This window comes from Hippopotamus amphibius, chromosome 1 (genome assembly GCF_030028045.1).
Source record: "Hippopotamus amphibius kiboko isolate mHipAmp2 chromosome 1, mHipAmp2.hap2, whole genome shotgun sequence".
In the NCBI taxonomy this organism is placed as follows: Eukaryota; Metazoa; Chordata; class Mammalia; order Artiodactyla; family Hippopotamidae; genus Hippopotamus; species Hippopotamus amphibius.
Window position 1 is genome coordinate 220695999 of NC_080186.1, and position 23561 is coordinate 220719559.

The 23561-nt window shown below is 40.3% G+C and overlaps 1 protein-coding gene across 1 annotated transcript in view; it reads right to left on the bottom strand.

Annotated features, from left to right (window-relative positions):
• MCCC2 (methylcrotonyl-CoA carboxylase subunit 2) overlaps positions 1-23561 on the bottom strand; it is a 64094-nt gene that overhangs the window by 15941 nt on the left and 24592 nt on the right. The window contains exons 7-11 of the mRNA XM_057741466.1: positions 19433-19546; positions 9014-9078; positions 3697-3796; positions 3492-3587; positions 245-317 (exon numbers count right to left, since the gene is read on the bottom strand). Coding sequence (XP_057597449.1) covers positions 245-317; positions 3492-3587; positions 3697-3796; positions 9014-9078; positions 19433-19546 — 448 coding nt within the window. The remainder of the gene's footprint in view (positions 1-244; positions 318-3491; positions 3588-3696; positions 3797-9013; positions 9079-19432; positions 19547-23561) is intronic.

The following is a 23561-nucleotide window of genomic DNA, read 5'->3' on the forward strand; positions in this document are numbered from 1 at the left end:
AATAGTCACAGAATGAGGGCCTATACCACGGCATCTCACCCTCATCCTTTCAAACTCTGGATCCAGGAAGCCATTCAGCTACAAATGATCTTTACAAAACAGCTCCTTTTGAATACTGACTCACACATTTGCACCACTCCAAATAACAAAGCTCATGCCAAGTGCATCAGAGCCGTGAGACAAGAGATCTCATATTTTCAAAACATCATAAAATGTTCACATTTTCAATTCTTCATATTTATACCTGTAACTAATGTGTCTCCATATAAGGCTTTGAATTCACTGAATCTGCTTCCATCCACGATTCTAGCAATGACCTAAGAGGAAAAATAACAATGTCCCTGAGCAATTATATTATAAAAGAATTTTTGCATTCAAGTTTATTTTTAAGGAAAACAGATTTGTAAAGAAGTTCTCACTTTCACAAAATTTCACCCTACTCAGAAAATCTTCTCAACAGAATTTCACTTGACATGCGTGGCTAATGCCTTGAAGGCATTCTGGGCCCTGATTTTACACTTCACTATAAAAGCACTGTACCATGTTGCATACCAGAGAAGCACAGAGACTACAAAGGGCTGATTGTTAGATTCGGAGCTTCAGGGGCTGTCAAATGTATTGGCCAAGGGTCAGGGAGTCAATCAGAAAGCAAGGTCCTACTATATATCACAGGGAACCATACTCAATATTTTGTAATAACCTATACGGGAAAAGAATGTGGGAAAAAAATATATATACACATTATATATATATAACTAAATAACTGTGCTGTACACCTGAAATTAATACAACATTGTAAATCAACTATGCTTCAATTAAAAGAATATATTTTTTAAAAAAAGAAGAAGAAAGAAAGCAAGGTCTAGCCTTAGAGTCAGAAGACAGGCTCCAACCTAAGGTATACCATATGATTTGTGTGTCCTGGAGTAAATCACTTAACCCCTCTGAATCCTGGTTCTCACTTCTGCAAAGATGGAACAAAGTTGTGAAGATGTGATGAACTAGTAATAAAGGAACCTAAGAAAATAACGCTGAGGTGAAGAACTGGCTGTGACTCCCAGCTTCTCCCAGCTCTACTACTGAGAAACTAGAGTCACAGGCTGGTTACCTCAAATCCCCAAAGCCTCAGTTTCCTCATCTGTTTAAAAAAAAAAGTAATAACAACAACAACAACAACAACAATAATAATAATACTTAAGAGTTAATAACACAGCACTCTGCCTGGCACTCATCAAAAGGCAGCTATTATTATTAAGCCTTCAATAAAGGTTCATTGATTCTGAATCTGACACACATACACACGTATACACGTATAATTAATCTACAGAGTCAAAGTTACTAGTTTATCCTCAGTGCTCATGATTGTACATCAAGACGATTTCAAAGTGTTCTAAACATGAAGCATATTCCAAATTTTTTCAGAAACTATTTTGGATGCTACAATCATTTTTTCTATCCAGGTCAAACTTCTTTTTTCCTGTCTACTACATCAATCAAAGCCTTATTTTATAAGACACAAAGGCTGAAAAATGAGTGAATAGCTTACTCTGAATTGTTTTAGTTATTTTCCTAAAAGGTCAAATAATATAATGGGGATATAACTGTTGTCTAAGTGCTATGTAGCTCCAAAATTACACCTTTTGAAAAACAAACACATAACAATGACCATTCTTCCACACAAAGATAAAGCCATTCAAAAGGTCAGAGCAACCTGGGGCCACTTAATGTGAAACCCCCTTCTATTTGCTTTATGATGAAGTCCACTCAGCTACATAAAATATACTAACTCATCTTTACAAAGATCAAACTTTAGGAAGCAGACATATCATATGGTACTTTTCCTATTTCTAGGAGCGGAAATCAATGCTCAGAGAGGTTCAACCCCAGTACCACTGACTGGGGAAACAAGGATTATAACCTGGGTTTTTCAGTTAATATCTCAATGCTGTCACACAGCTCCATATACTACTAAGACCTCTATACAAGGCTTATTTGCTATTGATACAATAAATATAATAAATTATCATCACAATGATTAACATGAATCAGCAAAAGGTAGAAGTTCAGGGTATAATTTAAGAAGGCAGAAGTCTACCTTTATACAAAGATATCCATTAAAATGAAATTGAACTACCATGAAGACATGGATTTGCATCTGTTTTGCTCATTTCTATACCCCTGGTGCCTGAAACAACACCTTCATGGAAAAAACACTCAATAAATACTGTCGAATAAATGAAAAAAGTGATTATGTTTGAAAGAATGAATCCTTAGCCACCTAGAAAACTTGACTATTAGAACAACTCATTTTTCAGGCATATCAGATTATAAGTACCATTTTTTCCTATGCCTGTAATTAATTAAAAAGTCAAACTAAAAACCTAATTCTAAAACTTATAGTTAACTAAGTTACCTTGCTAAAGTGAAGTACCAGTTGAAGCTCCATTAAAATCCAGGATTTAAGACCCTCTAACAATAATAGGGTATTGCCTAAATAAATATTTGTATACATCCATAAGTGGGATATTGCATTCATCAATTCATCCAGAAAAATATTTATTGAGTGCCTTCCATGTTACCAGATACTAGTATAAGAATTAGGACCTAGCCACAAAAAAACATTTCATGAAGAACTTTAAAATAATGGAGAGATATTATAATTGAAACTGGAAAAAGTAGAATTAAATATATATATATATATGTATGTATATAATATATATATGTATATACTATCTGAACTACATAAAAATGTATACATACAGATTAAGCCAAAACACCAAAATGTTGGCTGCTTTCTCTGGATGGTGGAATTACAAGCAATCTTATGTTTTTCTGTATTTTCTATATTTTTCACAATTAGTACATAATAGTTTTACAGTCAAGGGGAACCATAACAAAATATTAGCACAGAATCTGATATTAGGACAATTTCCTAATTTAAAAACTACCCTGCCTGATATGGACACTGAGCGAAGTAAAAGATGACATGCTATATGCAAGCACTAAAAATTGGCAACCTTGACCACAGAAGATGATCTGTACCCACAGCAACATCTTCAACTGTAATCAAAAGTCTAATCTTTGCTCACGTCATACTGATCTAAAAGGGTGTTTTTCCCTCTCAACAACTTACTGACATCTCATCCATTTCCTGAAATAAGAACTCAAAAAAGAAATAACTAGAAATTATAAAGTTGTCCTACATCATTCCTAACGTCTACAGGACTATGAACAAAGCAAGCTTAGTCATCATGCAATGAAAACTTTCCAATATTAAGAGGTTCCCCCCCCACCTCTTTCAGTAAGATATCCTTCCCTTATATGTTGCTCCTTACCGAGACCCACAACAGTCCCTTAGTTTAGGGATGAACATATCTAAACAGACTTCAGCTTTGAAAATGGACACACACAGCTTATAGTTCACACAAAGTTTAAACCACATCATAAACTATGACAGCACAGCTTACAGCTCACAGTTCCACTCTACACACCTCTCGGACATCAAAGTTCCTCTTAAGGTTGGCACCAACTATTCCATACAATTCATCAGCAGGAAATAAAGGATCTTCAGGAGGTTCAGTGGTAACCTGCAGAAATATGGAACAATCACATTAGCCTGTTTAAAGACATTATTGAAGGTGACATAAACCAAAAGGCTTTGGGAAAATAAAAAATACAAGAACAGATCCAACTCACATCCATTTTCTTCTGGTAATTTAGATTCCTCACAACCTTCCTAGCTAAGTGAAGGGCATGATGATCGTCCAAAGCATAGTAGTCAGTTACTCCAGACTTTCTACAGAGTAAAGCACACTAAAATAATCAGAACAGGGAAAAGGAAAATAATTAAATACCTTAAACCCCAAGCATCTTCTCTCATCTAAGGATGATGTCTTTTTACTTCCAAAACACTTTAATAACTGTCATCTAATTTGATCTTCATAACATCCCTGGCAAAACAGCATTAATCTTGTTTTACAAACAGGAAAACCTGAGGTACGTGAAAGTTAAGTACTTGCCCTAGGACCAGCAGTACCTGCATAAGAACCCACACCTTCTATTTTTCAATCTTGACCTTCTTCTACTAGATCACAGGACCCTGCTGATGAGGACTTCTATTTAATGCTCATCCCATACACCTCAGACGAAATCATATATGATAAAGTTCAACTGCAGCTGGCAAGCTTTCGTGATGTAGTTGGTAACAACAAAAAGTGTTTGTACCTCACTGAGACCCCAATGAAAATGCCATATATGGCCTCTCATTTCTGAGAGGCTGCTGAGGCCTTCCTTACGAAGTTGCAACCCAAGAGTAAGCTGTCACAGGTAGCATGCACAAAGGCTTGAAAACTCTGTCCCTCAGATCAATGGTGAAAATGGATATCAATAACATGAAACTGTGGTAAGGGCCATGGAAGTTCCTGCTCAATTTCAAATTCAACATGAATAAAGCATAGGCATGCTCTGGTTCTTAGGTATGTTCCAATTAGATGGCTTGTTATTTCACTTATAGATGTACTATGATTTCCTAACAAAAAAAAAAAAAAATTATAAAATCAGGCAAAAATATACACTTGAAGGGACTTCCTTGGCGGTCCAGAAGTTAAGACACTATACTTCCACTGCAGGGAACACGGGTTCGATCCCTGGTCAGGGAACTATAAGATCCTGCATACCGCGAGGCACAACCAAAAAACAGAAAAAAACAGAAAAAAAAAATACATATACACACACACCTGCAAAAAACAGAATTTTAGTTCATTTTATGAGCAAGGACTAAGCTGCCGCAGTCTAAATTTTGATGTCTTGTCTAAGGAAAACACCAGATCCTTGGGAGACGTGTCTTAGAATTGGGCTCTCTCAGTGGTTTTCATGTTACTGTCCACCTCGGGCTTGGGTGCTCCTCAATAAGAGCAGGGACCATGTGTGCTCCTGTTTATAGTCCTCCAACCCTTTGCAAATAGCAGACCTGTTTCTTTAATTTAATAGGACATTTTACAACTGACCCCATCTTTCGAATGCTTCATACGTAATACTAGCTATAATTGCTGACTTCTAGCTACACTGTGGTAGCTCAGTAAGCAAAGAGAAGCAGAAAGGACTACTTCCAAATCAGTAAATATTTAAAATAAAATGGCTTCTTTTAAAAACTGTCTAGTATTTACCGAAACAGCAGGAAAGGGAAACTTCTGATGAGACACTTTATTACGTAAAGCTCTGTGTCAAATTAACTACTAAGGATGACAAACCAGAGACGTATAAATACGTATTTACAATGACAGAGAGAACCCAAAGTAACTTGTGACTAGTAAATTTTATGACACTGTTCCCAAAAAAGCCGTCACCACCTAATCACCGTCCCACGATTTTAAACAGGCTATTATTAACGATAATAGCTAGAAGTAATAGAGCGCTTAGTATGCCACAGACACCGTGCTGTGAGGCAGGAACTATTCATATCTCCATTTTACACTTGAGGAAATGAGGCTCTGGGAAGTTAAGTAGTTTGTCTAGTCAACAGGGGTAACAAGTGAGGCAAATGGAAGATGAATCCTAGAAGCTACACCCCTAACTTGATATACCACCTACAACTTTTATGGGCACCAGATGACTTTTTTTAAACAGTCAAAAAAAATTTCTTAATTAATGCTCCTCAAATACTATCTTCATCTCCTTCCCCTGATTAAGCACCTACAAACAGTGGCAGCCCCCTTTGTCCTGTTTCTATTCTACCTGCATCTTCTCTCTCGTCAAGCTGAAACATCTACTCCACTGTCTCCCTGAAATGGTCAGTATATGGCCAGATAAGAGAAACGCTGCATCTCTGCTCACAGTAGTGTTCATCGAAATAAGTAAGTCTTCTGTTTACACCCAGGCAGAAGGGTCTTCCCTGGTGGCACAGTGGTCAAGAATCTGCCTGCCAATGCAGGGGACACAGGTTCGAGCCCTGGTCTGGGAAGATCTCACATGCTGCAGAGCAACTAAGCCCGTGCACCACAACTACTCAGCCTGTGTGCCACAGCTACTGAAGCCTGCATGCCTAGAGCTCGTGCTCCGCAACAGGAGAAGCCACCGCAATGAGAAGCTTGCACACCAAAACGAAGAGTAGTTTCCACTTGCCACAACTAGAGAAAGCCCACGTGCAGTAACAAAGACCCAATGCAGCCATAAATTAATTAATAAATTAAAAAAAAAAAAAAAAAAAACCCCAGGCAGAAAACTCAAGCTCTCGAAGCTTTTCTCTGCCTTTTGCCTCTAGGTGTAAAACTGGAAGCATACTAGCATATTTGTTTTGTAATTGTTTTTTAGTTCATTCATTTATATCTCTTATCTGCCTAGTTAAATTCTAAATCCTTAAGGGCAGGGACTAGGCCTGAAATTTTCCAGTATTACTTGTAACAGTACAATCAATCTATCCACAAATAAGTGCTCAAAAAGAAAGGAGTGGATGAAAGACTGAGACAAAGGTAGGTTCCTTAGCCAACTCTTCAAAAGGCATGGCAGGGTTCTTTGATAGGAGAGTGGAAATGTTGTACCTATTTTCTGTCTCCCACCTAACTAGACTGCTCCCACAGCCACCCGCCTCCCTGGTTTGTCATTTGGCAAAGCAAAGACAGGTTTACTGCACCTCGCAGGCCACTGAGCTCAGTGATTAGATCCACCTGCCATTTATGTCTGGGTTCTTTAGGGTCTAGTCCTGGGCCCTCCTCCTTATCTACACTCACCTCGAGGTGAGCTCATCTAGTCCCATGGTTTAAATTCCATCCTGTGTTGCTGGTTCTCGAGCACTGATCTAGGCTCCAGACTCTTACAGTTAACTGCCTACTCAGCATCTCTACTTGGATGTCTGGATCACCTCTCACTTAGCAGGTTCAAAAGCAATACTTGCTCTCCCTGCACCATCCCCAACTCTGCCCCTCCTGCCGTCTTCGGAATCTCAGGAAATGAAACCATTCCATGTCATCATCTCTGTCACCTCACCTTCCTGTGCCCCATATATAAAATCCACCACCAAGTTCCTCAACTCCACCTCTAAAATAGAGCACAACTCTGATTACTCCCCCACTACGTTCACTACTAACATAACCATCTAAGCCACCAGCCTCTCTCAGCTATGCTCTTGATACAGGCACCCAACTGGTCCCTCACATACACTCTTGCCAACCCTCTAAGCAGCCTCCACTTAGCAGCCAAAGAGATTTTTTTTTTCTGATGAAACATTTGATAATATCACATCTCTCCTTAAAACTCTTTGATGGTTTCCTACCTGCTCATAAAAGAAAAAGTCCAAAACATTTAATGACCAATAACGATGATTAACAATAATAATGACAGTTAACAACTGCAGGTACTTATTTTAAAACAGGTTTCAAGCAATTTACACATACCATCTCATTTAATTCTCACAAAATTCTAGGAGGCAGATGGTCTTCTTACTCCTGAACTCTAACCTGAAATGGGTGGACCAGCAATGGGATGGAGCTGGCTCATGCCTGACTCACAAGAGCCAGCTATGTGCATCTCTCTCTGAGCGCATGTTCAGCGGTGTCCCGCTGGTCACTTAAAATCAGCTATGGCGGGATAATTTATACCAGAGATATTGGCAGACGCCACAAAGCAGACATTTTCCCTCCTCAGAGAACCAGCGAAGCATTTACCCGTTCTTGAGCATTTAGCTAAGCTATCCCTCAGCATGCCAAGCAGCCTGCAGGGACCTCAAATAGACACCAGCCCCTCAAACAAGCCCTAGACAGCAGCTCAGTCACAAGCAAATGTAAGTCCTCATATGGCTTCCCCAACAGCCCTTATGATCAACAGTCTCCCCTGCCTCTCAGCGCCTATGGGCTTAGATAAAATCCCCGTGGAGCTTACCACTATCCCAATCTTTTGGTTTGATTGACCAATCCAGCCCTAGTCAGGGGACCCCAAAGCACTCCAACCACAGACCCTAATAAAAACATGCACCCCGGGTACTCTCTCTCTCTCTCTGGGCCTCTGCCTTGACCACCTCATGTGGCCCCTCAAGGCGTGCTGTGTACTTCCTCCAGGACCTGTGACTAATAAGCTTCTCTATTTCAGATTCTCTTGTGGTCTGCTGTTGAACCACGGCTCACTATCCAGCACCCTGTGCTCCACTTAACAAGAGTTTATTTAAAAAGTCATAATGCCTGCACATCCCTGGGTTAACTTCACTTTCTATATGCCTTCCCTCTACTTCTTCTTTGTAGCCCTTATCATGTATACATATTTATATAATTTTTCGGTGGTTATTTCTTTTTTTCTTTTTTTAAAAATAAGTTTACTTATTTATGTATTTATTTATTTACTTACTGGCTGCATTAGGTTTTCATTGCTGCAGGAGGGCTTTCTCTAGTTGCAGTGAGTGAGGGCTACTCTTCATTGTGGTGAGCGGGCTCCTCACTGCAGTGGCTTCTCTTGTTGCGGAGCATGGGCTCTAGGCTCATGGGCTTCAGTAGTTGCAGCACATGGGCTCAGTAGTTGTGGCTCGCAGGCTCTACCGCACAGGCTCAGTAGTTGTAGTGCATGGGCTTAGTTGCTCCACGGCATGTGGGATCTTCCCAGACCAGGGCTCGAACCCATGTCCCCTGCACTGGCAGGCGGATTCTTAACCACTGCACCACCAGGGAAGCCCTGGTGATTATTTCTTTATTGCCAACCTCTCTCACTAGACTATAAGCTTCTTGAGATCAAAGACAATGTCTATCTTACTACTCAAATACCTAAACAGTGCCTGGCACATAACAGGTACTCAATGGATGTCTGTTAAATAAATAACAAACCTGTTTCTCCAGTATTTCTAGGCTATAATGAAAAAGTTGATGTTCTTTCTTAGAAGTGGAATTCTAAAGACTTAAACCCTAAAACAGCAGATCTAGAACCAATAAACTGGTTTGATCTGGCAAGTTTAACACTTGGAAAAAATAATTTAAAACTTTTTTTGAACAAACAAGTGACAATCGATCCTGGAAAGAAACAACTGCTTCTGTTTCACCTGCAGTGAAGATCAGCACCTCCAAGATCCTCAGCTGACACCTCTTCTCCAGTGGCTGCTTTAACCTACAACAAGAATAAAAGTCAATGTGAGTTTTGTCCATCAGGGATACAGTTAGTCCCCTACACACAAGCAAGTTGCATTCCGAGAGCACGTTCTTAAGTCCAATTTGTTTGTAAATCTAACAAAGTTAGCCTAGGAATCCAACTAACACAACTGGCTATATAGTACTGTACTATAGTAGGTTTATAATACTTTTCACCCAAATAATACATAAAAAACAAATACCGTATGCTAACTCATATATATGGAATCTGAAGAAATGGTACTGATGAACTCAGTGACAGGGCAAGAGTGGAGATGCAGATGTAGAGAATGGACTTGAGGACATGGGGCTGGGGTGGGGGGTGAGGGGCGAAGGGGAAGCTGGGATGAAGTAAGAGAGTAGCATAGACATAGATACACTACCAACTGTAAAACAGATAGCTAGTGGGAAGTTGCTGTATAACAAAGGGAGATCAACTCAATGATGGGTGATGCTTTAGAGGGCCAGGACAGGGAGAGCGGGAGGGAGGGGATATGGGATATATGTATAAATACAGCTGATTCACTTCGGTGTACCTCAAAAAGTGGTACAAGAGTGTAAAGCAATTATATTCCACTAAAGAGCTTAAAGAAAACACAAAAAATAAAGAAAATATTTTTAATCTTACAGTGCAGTACCTTGAAAGGTACAGTAGTACAGTACAACAGCTGGCATACAGGGGCACATTCGCATCTTTGAAAGTTCGCAACTTGAAGGTTCATATGTAGGGGACTTACTGTATTAAAATGCCTTCCTACACACCTCCTGACCTGACTATATTTACCATTCTTTATTCCACAGAACTAGACATTTTGTTTCTCATTCCACTCACCTAGATAAACCTAGATAACACTGTCTCCCATCTATAGATGGGACATGTGAACCCTGCGTCACTAAGTAACTTGCCCAGCCTCTGAGCAAGGGATGGAACCTGATTTGAACCCAGACATTCCTGGTCTGAAAGCAGGCTCTCTTTCCCCTACATTATTCTGACTCCACATTCACGTTAAAGCCTTTGTGTCTGTGCATATGCTGATCCCACTGCTGGGCTCCCTTCTTCCTCTTACCCACCCGGTAAATCCCCACTTATCCTTCAAGCCCTACCTGCTCTGTGTGACTTCCCTGACCTGCCCAGGCCTGTTAACCATTAATGACACTCCATGGAATTAACAGAGCAATGTTTGCTCATCTGTGGTTCAAGAGTATTCCACCTCCACGTCCACATGGCACCTGCCAGACTGTATGTCAGCAATTTGCATGTGTCTCTGTCATCTCCTCCTTACTGTGAGTTACTTGATGGCAGAAACTGTGATTTAGGGACTTCCCTGGTGGCACAATCATTAAGAATCTGCCTGCCAATGCAGGGGACACTGGTTTGAGTCCTGGTCCGGGAAGATCCCACATGCCCCGGAACAACTAAGCCCGTGCACCAAAACTACTGAGCCTGTGTGCTGCAATTACTGAAGCCTGTGAGCCTAAAGCCCGTGCGCCACAACAAGAGAAGCCACTGCATTGAGAAGCCTACACACTGCTATGAAGAGTAGTGCCCCCTCATCACAACTGGAGAAAGCACACGCGTAGCAACAAAGACCCAACACAGGCAAAAATGGATAAATAAATAAATAAATAATAAATAAATCTTTTTTTTTTTAAAAGAAAAACTGATTTATTCATCTTTGGACACATTATATATACTGAAGTAACGCTATTTTTTCACCTTTGCTAAAAAATTCCAGTGACTATCAAAAACAAACTGTTAAAGGTATAATATCTTTACGATGGGGAAAAAAATCTCCATAATTACCTACATCTAAGACTCAGCATAATACGACCAAAAAGAAAGAAATCTTAAGTAATGAATTAAGAATGACTTAATTATAGCCTGAGAAATTCTAACTAGAAAAGGCAAGAAAAATCATTTAATGCTAAATGTCAACCTGATCCCTTAGGAATCATTTATTGATTCCTACTTCTTTGGGTCGGTTGATTTGTTTCTTTTTCTTCAAGTAATAAAAGAAAAGTTTTTATTAGAATAATGAACACTAATCTATAATACAGCATAGAAATGACTTATTCACTACATCAAAAGCTCTGTCTTAAGTAAAATATTATTTTACAGGGAGAGGTAATTAAATTTTTTCACCTCCAATTGTTCACCCCAGAGCTAAATTCTTTATTCTCTTCTCCCCAAAAATTCAGTGTAAAATAACATTCAGCCCAGACAATAACTACTTATAAGAGGGGTCTGGATGTTGAAAGTTGTAAAAATGAATAAGCAACCGATATATGATATTCATTTTCAGGGAAATGACTAGCATCAACTGAAAAAATAAAGATTTGTCATCAGTTAATATTTATGGAACATCCACATGTTTGAAACTGTGATATGTACAAAGATGATAAAAGTCCAAGAGAAAACGAAAATGGCTCATTCTATTAAATAACAAGTTCGGAAGATAAAAGATAGGAGAACAAAAAAACTCCTTCAAAAATTTGTCTTATTGCACAGGGAACTCTCTGCTCAGTATTATGTAACAACCTAAATGGGAAAAGAATTTGAAAAAGAATAGATAAACTGGAAGAATTCCCTCTAAGAACAGGAACAAGACAAGGGTGTCCACTCTCACCACTGTTATTCAACATAGTTTTGGAAGTTTTAGCCACAGCAATCAGAGAAGAAAAAGAAATTAAAGGAATCCAAATTGGAAAAGAAGAAGTAAAATTATCACTCTTTGCAGATGACATGATACTATATATAGAAAACCCTAAAGACTCTACCAGAAAACTGCTAGCACTCATTGATGAGTTTAGTAAAGTAGCAGGATACAAAATTAATGCACAGAAATCTCTTGCATTCCTATACACTAACAACGGAAGAGCAGAAAGAGAAATTAAGGAAACTCTCCCATTCACCATTGCAACCAAAAGAATAAAATACCTAGGAATAAACCTGCCTAAGGAGGCAAAAGATCTGTATGCAGAAAACTTTAAGACATTGATGAAAGAAATCAAAGATGACATAAACAGATGGAGGGATATACCATGTTCCTGGATTGGAAGAATCAACATCGTGAAAATGACTGTACTACCCAAAGCAATTTACAGATTTAATGCAATCCCGATCAGATTACCAATGGCATTTTTCACAGAACTAGAGCAAGAAATCTTACGATTTGTATGGAAACGCAAAAGACCCCGAATAGCCAAAGCAATCTTGAGAAGGAATAATGGAGTTGGTGGAATCAGGCTTCCTGACTTCAAACTATACTACAAGGCCATAGTGATCAAGACAGTATGGTACTGGCACAAAAATAGAAAGGAAGATCAATGGAACAGAATAGAGAACTCAGAAGTAAGCCCAAACACATATGGGCACCTTATCTTTGACAAAGGAGGCACGAGTATACAATGGAAAAAAGACAGCCTCTTCAATAAGTGGTGCTGGGAAAATTGGACAGCAACATGTAAAAGAATGAAATTAGAACACTTCCTAACACCATACACAAAAATAAACTCCAAATGGATTAAAGACCTACATGTAAGGCCAGACACTATCAAACTCCTAGAGGAAAACATAGGCAGAACACTCTTTGACATACATCAAAGCAACATCCTTTTTGACCCACCTCCTAGAATCATGGAAATAAAATCAAGAATAAACGAATGGGACCTCAGGAAACTTAAAAGCTTTTGCAGAGCAAAAGAAACCATAAACAAGACTAAAAGGCAACCCTCAGAATGGGAAAAAATAATTGCCTATGAAACAACGGACAAAGGATTAACCTCCAAAATATACAAGCAGCTCATGCAGCTTCATACCAAAAAAGCAAATAACCCAATCCACAAATGGGCAGAAGACCTAAATAGACATTTCTCCAAAGAAGACATACAGATGGCCAACAAACACATGAAAAGATGCTCAACATCACTCATCATCAGAGAAATGCAAGTCAAAGCCACAATGAGGTATCACCTCACACCAATCAGAATGGCCATCATCACAAAGTCTGGAAACAACAAATGTTGGAGAGGGTGTGGAGAAAAGGGAACTCTCCTGCACTGTTGGTGGGACTGTAAGTTGGTACAGCCACTATGGAAAACAATTTGGAGGTTCCTCAAAAAACTACAAATAGAACTACCATATGATCCAGTCATCCCACTCCTGGGCATATACCCAAAGAAAACCATAATCCCAAAAGAAACTTGTACCATAATGTTTATTGCAGCACTCTTTACAATAGCCAGGACATGGAAGCAACCTAAATGCCCATCAACAAATGAATGGATACAGAAGATGTGGCATATATATACAATGGAATATTACGCAGCTATCAAAAGGGATGAGATGGAGCTATATGTCATGAGGTGGATAGAACTACAATCTGTCATACAGAGTGAAGTAAGTCAGAAAGAGAAAGACAAATATTGTATGCTAACTCACATATACGGAATCTAAAAATGGTACTGATGAACTCAGTGACAAGAACAGGGAAGCAGATACAGGGAATGGACTGGAGAACTCGAGGTATGGGAGGGGGCGGGGGGTGAAGGGGAAACTGAGAAGAAGCGGGAGAGTAGTACAGACATATATATACTACCAACTGTAGAATAGTCAGTGGGAAGTTGTTGTATAGCGAAGGGAGTCCAACTCGAGGATGGAGGATGCCTTGGAGGACTGGGGCGGGGAGGGTGGGGGGGAATCGAGGGGGGGGCGTCAAGGAAGGGAGGGAATATGGGGATATGTGTATAAAAACAGGTGATTGAACCTGGTGTACCCCCCAAAAAAATAAAATAAAATAAAAAAAAAAAATAAAAAAAAAAAATAAATAAAAAAAAAAGAAAAAGAATAGATACATGCATATGTATAACTGAATCACTTTGCTGTACACCTGGAACTATCACAACATTGTTAATCAACTGTACTCCAATATAAAATAAAAAGTTAACATTTGTCTTGTTATTATGCATTTTTTTTCAACCATGTTAAGCTACTAAAAGCTATGGCAACTGAACCTCACATTATGTGTGAAATCTACAAAGCCTTCTCTCAATTTTCACTGAAATAAGCATCAAAATTTAGAATTCTCAAGCAGATAATGCTGCTGCTGCTTCTTTTTCTACCTGTAACTATGGCCTTTTTTTTAAATTTTATTTATTTATTTATTATTTTTTTGGGGGTACACCAAGTTTTATCATCTGTTTTTATACACATATCCCCGTATTCCCTCCCTTCCTTGACTCCCCCCCGCCTCGAATCCCCCCCACCCTCCCTGCCCCAGTCCTCTAAGGCATCTTCCATCCTCGAGTTGGACTCCCTTTGTTATACAACAACTTCCCACTGACTATCTATTTTACAGCTGGTAGTATATATATGTCTGTGCTACTAAATATGGCCTTTTGATGGCAGACTACTCAACAAGGTTTAGTTCTCTAAGAGAACTGCAGACTTCAGCTGCTATGTTGTTTCCTTTTAAGGCACAAGTTAAATCTGAAGCCACTGAATAGACATTGTAAGACTGACCTTTAGACAGCTGTTTTCTCTTGAAAACAGGGGACTTCCCTGGTGGCGCAGTGATTAAGAATCTGCCTGCCAAGGACCAGGGTTCAAGCCCTGGTCAGGGAAGATCCCACGTGCCTCGGAGCAACCAAGCCTGTGTGCTGCAACTACTGAGCCCAGGTGCTGCAGCTACTGAAGCCCGCACTCCTAGAGACTGTGCTCCACAACAAGAGAAGCCACTGCACTGAGAAGCCCAAGCATCACAATGAAGAGTAGCCCCCGCTCACTGCAACTACACAAAAGCCTGCGTATATCAATGAAGACCCAACACAGCCAATAAATAAATAAATAAATAAATAAATAAATAAATAAATAAACCAAGTTAAAAAAAAAAGGGAAAAGAAAACGGTTCGCATTATTTCAGTATTATGATACTGCCTATATTCCCAAAAAGATGTTTTAAAATTTTAGGCATATCCTTACTTATTCTCTAATGAAAAATAAACAAGAATTACCCAGCAAAGTTTACCACACATAGGTAAATTAACCGCTGATCACTATCACATATAGCTACAGAAATATTAAAGAATATACTGTAGGCTTTTTGAATAATACCTCGACACTTAATTCATTTGAAATGGCAGCTCTCCAGCCTTATCTGATCCCCAGTAAAAGTTATTAAAAATTAACACAATCATTCAGAAAATAAACTTATTTAACATCAAAGCATAAGATCTTTTAATGTACTCTTTTTAACAAACTTGTGTTAATATTCCAAAACCAAACATAATTCTTTGACAGACTTTTGAAGCAGTAAACTTACTTTTTAAGATATAATTCACATACCACAAAAGTCATCATTTAAAAGAATACAATTCAGTGATTTTTATTACCTTAACAAGGTTGTGTAACCATCACTACCACCTAATTCCAGAACACTTCATCACTCCCAAAAGAAACCCCATACTCATTAGCAGTCCCTCCCCATTCCACCTCCTCCCTGTCCTTGGCGACTGCTAATTAATCCACTTTCTGTCTCTATGAATTTGCCTATTCTACATATTTCAAAAAAGGGGAACTATACAATATATGTTCTTTTGGCCCAGTGTTTTCAAGGTTTATCCATGTTGTACGATGTGTCAAAACTTCATTTCTTTTCATGGCTGAACTACTCCACTTGTAGGTTTATTATAGCTTTAGAACTTCCTTGACGTTATTCTTTTTACCTATTTAATATCCTTGGATTTTACTTACATGTGGGATGTTTTGTTGTAATCTGTACGAATTACCTGTGTCTTCACCCAGCCTCTCTTTATCACTCTGAAGTCTAGGATCACGTTGAGACATAAGCACAGCAGGGTGATGACTGTTTTCCTTAAAATCACAATGGAGATGTCCAAAGGGGAGGTAAGGAAGACCCGAGGATGACATAATCCATCCTCAGTGCCAGCATCACAGGTGGCCAGTGAGGTTGCACAGGGTCCCACTCTCAGAAGGGCCCTGTGCTTGGAGTTTAATGCTCAGTGGTCACCCTAGGGAACGTCTAAAAAACTTTATCTTTGAATCTGTGTTCTGTAAGTGAAGTCTGATGGGACAATGGAGCGTGTGTGTGGAGATTTACAGCCTCGGCTCTTGTGCAGTCTGCCTCCCCCAGCTCCCTGGGATGGGTTCTTGGCTCCCTACTTCCCTGCCCACTGGTGCCTGGGCCCTGGGTCCTGCCCTACCTTCCCCTCCCCGTCCCTGTCTAGCAACTGTGACATCTGCCCCAGCGGGGGCCTGGCTCAGGTGTAGGGAGGATCAGAGGTCAGGTGTGCATCCCACGGTTTCTCAGGGAAGAACACGGCAGCCCCACCACTGTCCTGGGATGGCAGTGCTGAGTGTGCTCTCCAACAGGCCACTCTGTGTGTGTGTGGGGGGGGGGGGGTTGCTAAGAGCTAGCCTTCTGCCAATTCCCATCTGGGTACCGAGCACATTCTCACAAGGAGGCAGCACATCCTTGGGGTCGTGGTGGGCCCATGGGAAGTAGAGATGCCTGGGGTTGGGGGGTGGGGGGGAGGCATGTCATTAAATAGTAAATAAAAACACCATGACCTGTAGACAAACCACAGAAGAAGGGAAATGTTTTCTATTTTAGTACTTTTAATAGTAACTTTTCAGGACTTCCCTGGTGGTGCAGCGGTTGGGAATCCACCTGCCGATGCAGGGGACATGGGTTCAAGTCCTGGTCCGGGAGGGATCTCACATGCCCCAGAGCAACGAAGCCTGTGCGCCACAACTACTGAGCCCATATGCCACGATTACTGAAGCCCGCACGCCTAGAGCCCGTGCTCCACAACAAGAGAAGCCACCACACTGAGAAGCCCGAGCACCTCAATGAAGAGCAGCCCCCTTTGCTGCAACTAGAGAAAGCCTGTGCACAACAATGAAGACCCAATGCAGCCAATTAATTAATTAATTAAATACATTTAAAAAACAGTACTTTTCTCCTTTTTGAACAAAAGGTCCCATATTTTCACTTTGCACTGGGGTCTGCAAATCATGTAGCTGCCCTACCAGTGATCCATTAAGCTTGCTAGTATTAAAAATTTAGAGCACCACTCAGCTATTCTAACTCTTTTTGACCGGGGCGGGAGTGCAGATCTTAACCTTTTGAAAAGATTATGTTTTCACAAGATTCAGAAAGTCAAAAGTCTCTCTCCTCCCTGTTTCATCTCCTCTGCATTTAAACATTTACTCTATCTTTTTCAGGTTCTTTTTGCATATATAAGCTTACAAATGTATAATTCCCCCACCCCCACATTTTACACAAAAGTTAAACACACTATGTATAAGCACCTGCTGCTTTTACTTAACAGCTTATTGCCTTGTTATTGACCTTGAGTCAAACAATAGTACAGCTGAGGTAGAAAAAAGATAAGTAAAAGTGTTTTTCTTTGGCCAGCACCATTCAAGGGGGAAAGGACAGTCCTTTCAACACATGATGCTGAGACCACTGCATGTCCACGTGCAGAAGAACGTTGAACCCCTTCCTGAAACCACACCCAAAAACTACTCAAAATGGATCATAGACCCAAACATCAGAGCTAAAATTATAAAACTCTTAGAAGAAAAAAAAAGGATTAAATATTTGCAACATTGGAATAGGCAATGCCTTCACAGATAGGGCACCAAAAGCCCAAGTGAAAAAGAGAAAAAATATATAAAAATTGTACTTCATTAAAATTTAAAACTTTTATGCTTCAAAGGAAAATACCATCAAGAGGGTGAAAAGATAACCCACAGAAGAAAATATGTGCAAATCCTACAGCTGATAAGAGATTGTTATCCAGAACACATAAAGAATTCTTACAATTCAATAAAAAGATGAGAGCCCAGTTAAAAAACAGGCAAAGAATCTGAATAAATAGTTCTCCAAAGAAGATATACAAATGGCCAACAAGCACACGAAAGATGCTCAGTATCATTAGCCATTAGGGAAATGCAAATCAAAACCACAATGAGGGGACTTCCCTGGTGGTGCAGTGGTTTAGAACCCGCCTGCCAATGCAGGGGACATGGGTTCGAGCCCTGCTCCAGGAAGATCCCACATGCCCCGGAGCAACTAAGCCCGTGCGCAACTACTGAGCCGGCGCTTTAGAGCCCATGAGCCACAACTACTGAAGCCCATGCGCCTAGAGCCCGCACTCTGCAACAAGAGAAGCTACGGCAATGAGGAGCCCGTGCACCACAACGAAGAGTAGCCCCTGCTTGCCGCAACTACACAAAGCCTGAAGACCCAACACAGCAATAAATAAATAAAATTTAAAAAAAAACAAACAAAAAAACCACGATGAGGTACCATGTCATACCCAGTAGGATGGCTACCATCAAACAAGCATTGGCAAGAATGTAGAGAAATCAGAACCCTCACACACTCCTGGCAAGAATGTAAAATATGCTCTGGACAGCCTGGCTGTTCCCCAAAATGTTAACCTTAGAGCTACCACATGACCCAGCAATTGTACTTGTAGCTTTATATCCAACAGAAATGAAAACATATCTGTATAAAAACTTGCACATGAACATGGATAGCAGCATTATTCATAATATCCAAAAAGTGGAAACAACCCAAACGTCTGTCAATTGATAAATGGATAAACAAGACGCAGACCATCCATACAATAAAAGTTATTCAGCCACAGAGTGGAGTGAAGTGATTCCTCAAAAATTTAAACATAGAATTACCACATGATTCAGCAATTCCACTGCTGAATATTTACCCAAAAGGAATGAAAGCAGGGACTCACACCGATATTTGTATACTCACGGTCACAGCAGCATTACTCAAATAGCCCCAAAGTGGAAGCAGCCCCAAAATCCCCTAATGGAGGAATAGACAAAATGTGCTATGTACATACATTGGAATATTATTCAGCCTTTAAAACGAAGGAAATTCTGACACATTACAACACGGATAAATCTTGAGGACATTTTGCTGAGTGAAATATGCCAAACACAAAAGGCCAGATATTACATGATCCCACTTAAATGAGGTTCCTAGAGTAGGCAAATTCATAGACAAAGTAGAATTATGGTTGCCGGGGCAGTGAAGGAGGCAGGGGATAGGGAGTTAGTGTTTAACGGGTACAGAGTTTCAGTTTGGGAAGGTGAGAAAGTTCTGGAGACCGATGGTGGTGACAGTTGCATAACAAAGTGAATATACTTAATGCCAGAGCACCATATACTTAAAAATGGTTAGAATGCTAAATTTCATATTATGCACATTTTACTTAAATCAATCAAGCAAGCAAGACTATGTTCTTACCAAAAAGAAACAAACAAATCAATAGGTTCTTACCAAGGGAGGTCCTCCCAAGAAAATGGTACCCTGCTTGCGAACGATGATGTTTTCATCAGCCATCGCAGGCACATAAGCTCCTCCTGCCGTACAGGAGCCCATGACCACTGCTATCTGGAATCCAAGCACACAAGAAATTCACGTGGTACAGCTCAAACAGTGAATTATACAGTCCCTGGATCTATAGTTCCACAAACACTGCAGTACCAGGGGATATTACTAGCTTGAACCTGTGTTTCTCTCTCTCTCTCTCCCTCTTTTTTGGCTGCGTCCTGCAGCTTGTGGGATCTCAGTTCCCGACCAGGGATTGAACCCAGGCCATGGCAGTGAAAGCCCGGAATCCTAACCACAGGGAGCACCAGGGAACTCCCTGTGATTCATTTTTAAAATGGAGTCCTCTCAGTGTTTAGAATAGTTTCCTAGCTTTTCTATCAAAGCATTTTGAAGGGCTTATGTCCCAGTTTACAAAGCTTGCAGACAATCTCCCTGTCAAAGAGAAGCCTGGCCAAACAGACCATTACCCTGAGCAACTAACGGAGAGAAGAAACTCACAATCCACCCGCAAATTAGCAAAATTATATTAAAAGGTCAACTTCTAAATCTAATAATAATAATAGTAATAACAAGTCCTCTAAACAATTGCCACTTACCTCATAGGGATACTGAAATAATTCTCCAAATGGGTAATATTAATTTTGTGTTACCCTGAATATAAGACTTTCTAAATATAAAATTAATGTTAGCATCACAACTGAAAATTTTGCTTTTAAAAAGAAAGTCAATTGTGTTGAAGCTGTGTGATGCATACCTGAGGGTTCACAGTACTGTTTTCTTTACTTTTGTGTGTATTTGAAATTTTCCATAATAAAAGCTTAAAAAAAATTCTTGCTTAGAGCTTAGCATGACACAAATAATATATATGGGTTTTACTGATTACCCCGAGACAGGAATAAACAATACCACAAAGAAAAATAAAAGAAATATGCAGTGAACATTTTCTTAAATTATCACATGAAAGTAGATTTTGCTAATTCCAATATTCCATCAGTTTTCCTTCTAGTCCTACAAATATCTGTTCTGAAAAAAAAAAAAATATGCCACACTACTATTAATCCAAAAGTGAAAGACAGCATGAGCTAACATTTCCCATCCAAACGGCTGTCACAAAAGGCATTTTCCCCTATTTCACGTAATGTTGTGAAAAATGGCTAGTAAGTTTTAGAAAATATCTGTCAGGGACTTCCCCCCAAAAGTAAATTGCATATATATATATATATATATATATATATATATCATTTTTTTTCTTTTTTAATTTGCCACACCGTGTGGCAATTAAAAAGAAAACTGTGTGTATGTATGAGTATATATACATACATACATATGTTTTCTTTTCTTTTGTTTTCTTTTTTTTAATTTGCCACACCGTGAGGCATGCGGGATCTTAGTTCCCAGCATGCTGGGGCAGATCAAACCCGCAGCCCCAGCAGTGGAAGCCCAGAGTCCTAACCACTGGACCGCCAGGGAAGTCCCCCAAATTTTTAAAATAGAAGAAAAGTTTTTTCCTTATGATGAAAAAACCTCTTAGGATTTACTCTTAACAACTTAACATGTGTAACATAGAGCAGTGTTAACTGTATTATTCATACTGCACACCGCATCGCATTACTTATTTACCTTATAACTGGAAGTTTGTACCTTTTGACCACCTTCATCCAGTTCCCCTTCCCCGCATCCCTTGGCTCTGGTAACTACAAATCTGATATCTTTTTCTATGAGTTTGGTTGGTTGGTTGGTTTTGAAGTATAATCAACCTACAACACTATGTTAGTTACTGTAATGCAACAGAGGGATTTGATATTTCTGTACATTTCAAAATGATCGCCACAACGTCTAGTTACAGTGTCACTATATAAAGATATTACATAATTACTGACTACATTCCCCACACTGTACATTTCATACCCATGACTCATTTATTTTACAACTGGAAGTTTGTACCTCTTAATCTCCCTATTTCCCCCCCTGCCCCCACCCCAGCTCCCCACAGAGGTTTGTTTTAAAGATATCTAAGGCTAGAAAAACTCCCGCCCATGAGCACAGGGAAACACTCGTCATAGCAGTGTTTATAACAGCAAAAATATGCAAAGAGTCAACATGTCCATCAACACAATATCTTGAAAGGGATATTGTGGATAAATAATTTCCTTAAAAACTGGAGGCAAAAAATAAGCAAAGGTTAGTACTTCATAAATCCAAGTGGCGGGTACATGAGTGTCATGTTCTATTATTCTCTGCACTTTCTTCAAGTTTGAAATATTGTATGGGCTTTTCTTTAAGTTTATATCAGAAGCAAAGGACACAGTTTCACCTTATCACCCTGTTCTCTGCCCTAGAACACTAGAGTTCACTATCAGAAGAAAAAACAAAACCCAAAACCTCAAAGAACCAGAGAAGAGTTACAGTGATGTAAGAATATAAAAAGGGACAATTTTCAAACGTAGGATCTAAAGATCTAAAGAGGCACAGCAGGGTTCCATGAAAACAGCTGTTGAGCAGAAGGAGAGATAAGAAGAGCAAGTGCCAGCAAGTCGTGTTCCGAGACCAAGCCCTGGGGGTGGGGGTGGGGGTGGGGGGGGGGAGACAAAGATGAAAATTATTTTCTCACATGCCGTAAGACAAAAATGAGGGAAAGGAAATTAAATCCATCCTGCCATCTCAGGGTGGAGAGAAACGATGTACCAATGTAGCAGAAAAGCCTCTCAAGGGAACAGCTGACAAATTATTAGCACATCTAAGGCAAACAACATTCTCTCCAGCTCTCAGATCTTCCAGCGTCCGTCTGAGGTGTGCAGTCAGGGCTTCGATCATGCTGCAGCCTTTTCACCCTGCAGCTCCAAGGGGCAGTGCTGCTGGGCGCCACCCATCAGGCGCCCATTTACACCTCAGCCCCGTGAGCTCTGACTCTTCTGCCTCGCTGGCTGATCTTCCCCACCTCCGCAGCTGGACTGGGGACGGGTGGGGAAGAGAACGCCGTGCTCACTTTGTATTCTTCTCTATCTTGTTTTTAAAACCCACGGTTTGACATCTCCAAGCCCCTTTTTAACTACCACAAATGCGCTCTCACAAGACGAATTTTACCACATTCCTAGGAACACTTCAGATGCCTTTCTCCACAGAATCTCCACTATCAAGGAAATCAATTCACTTCTCTGACACCAGGTAAGACATCACAAACGTATACAGAAGACCTGTGCTTAATAAAAGGTAGGAGACTGTGGTAAGCAGCTTCTAAAACAGCCCCCCCCCCCCCAAACACACACCCCAGCATCCTAGACCTTGGTATTCACGCCCTGTATAATCCCGTCCCCTTGTGCGTGTGCATCTGGTGACATGCTTCTAACGAATGGAATATGGCAAGGATGGGACATCACTGCGGTGCTCGGGTACGAGAGACCGTGTCTTCTGTCTTGCTGGCCCTCTCTCTCACCCACCTGCTTGCTCACTCTGATGCAGCCAGCTGACACGCTGTGACGTGCTGTATGGAGAGGTCCACATAGGAAAGAACTTACAACAGCTCATAAGGAACTGAGGGAGGTCTGCAAAGAACTGAATCCTGCCAACAGCCGCATGAATGAGGAAGGAGGTGGAGCCTTGAGAGGACTGCAATCAGTCCCATGGTTCAGCTAAGCTGTGCTCAGACCCCTAACCCACAGAAACCTCGAGATAATGAATGTTGTTTTAAACTGCTATGTTTGGGGGTAATTTGTTCTGCAGTAATAGAGAACTAATACGGAGAACAAAAACCATCTCCCTTAAGTGACTGCAGTTGAGGCCCATCTGAGACCCAGGATAGTCTCTGTTTGAAGTGCTTTATTGTTGCTGCTCTTAAATGTATCTGTGAACTGTTCCTCTAGTCCAGCGACGGGAGAAACACCAGTATTAGCACTCTGTATAGCATTCCAGAGAGTGATGATAAACCAAGAGAAAGATGCGGATAAATCTGGAAGCCATTATGCTAAGTGAAAGAAACCAGTCACAAAAGACCTTAGTACTTAGTATGATTCCGTTTATATGAAATGTCCAGAATAGGCGAATCCATAGGTTACCAGGGGCTAGAGGGACTGGGTGA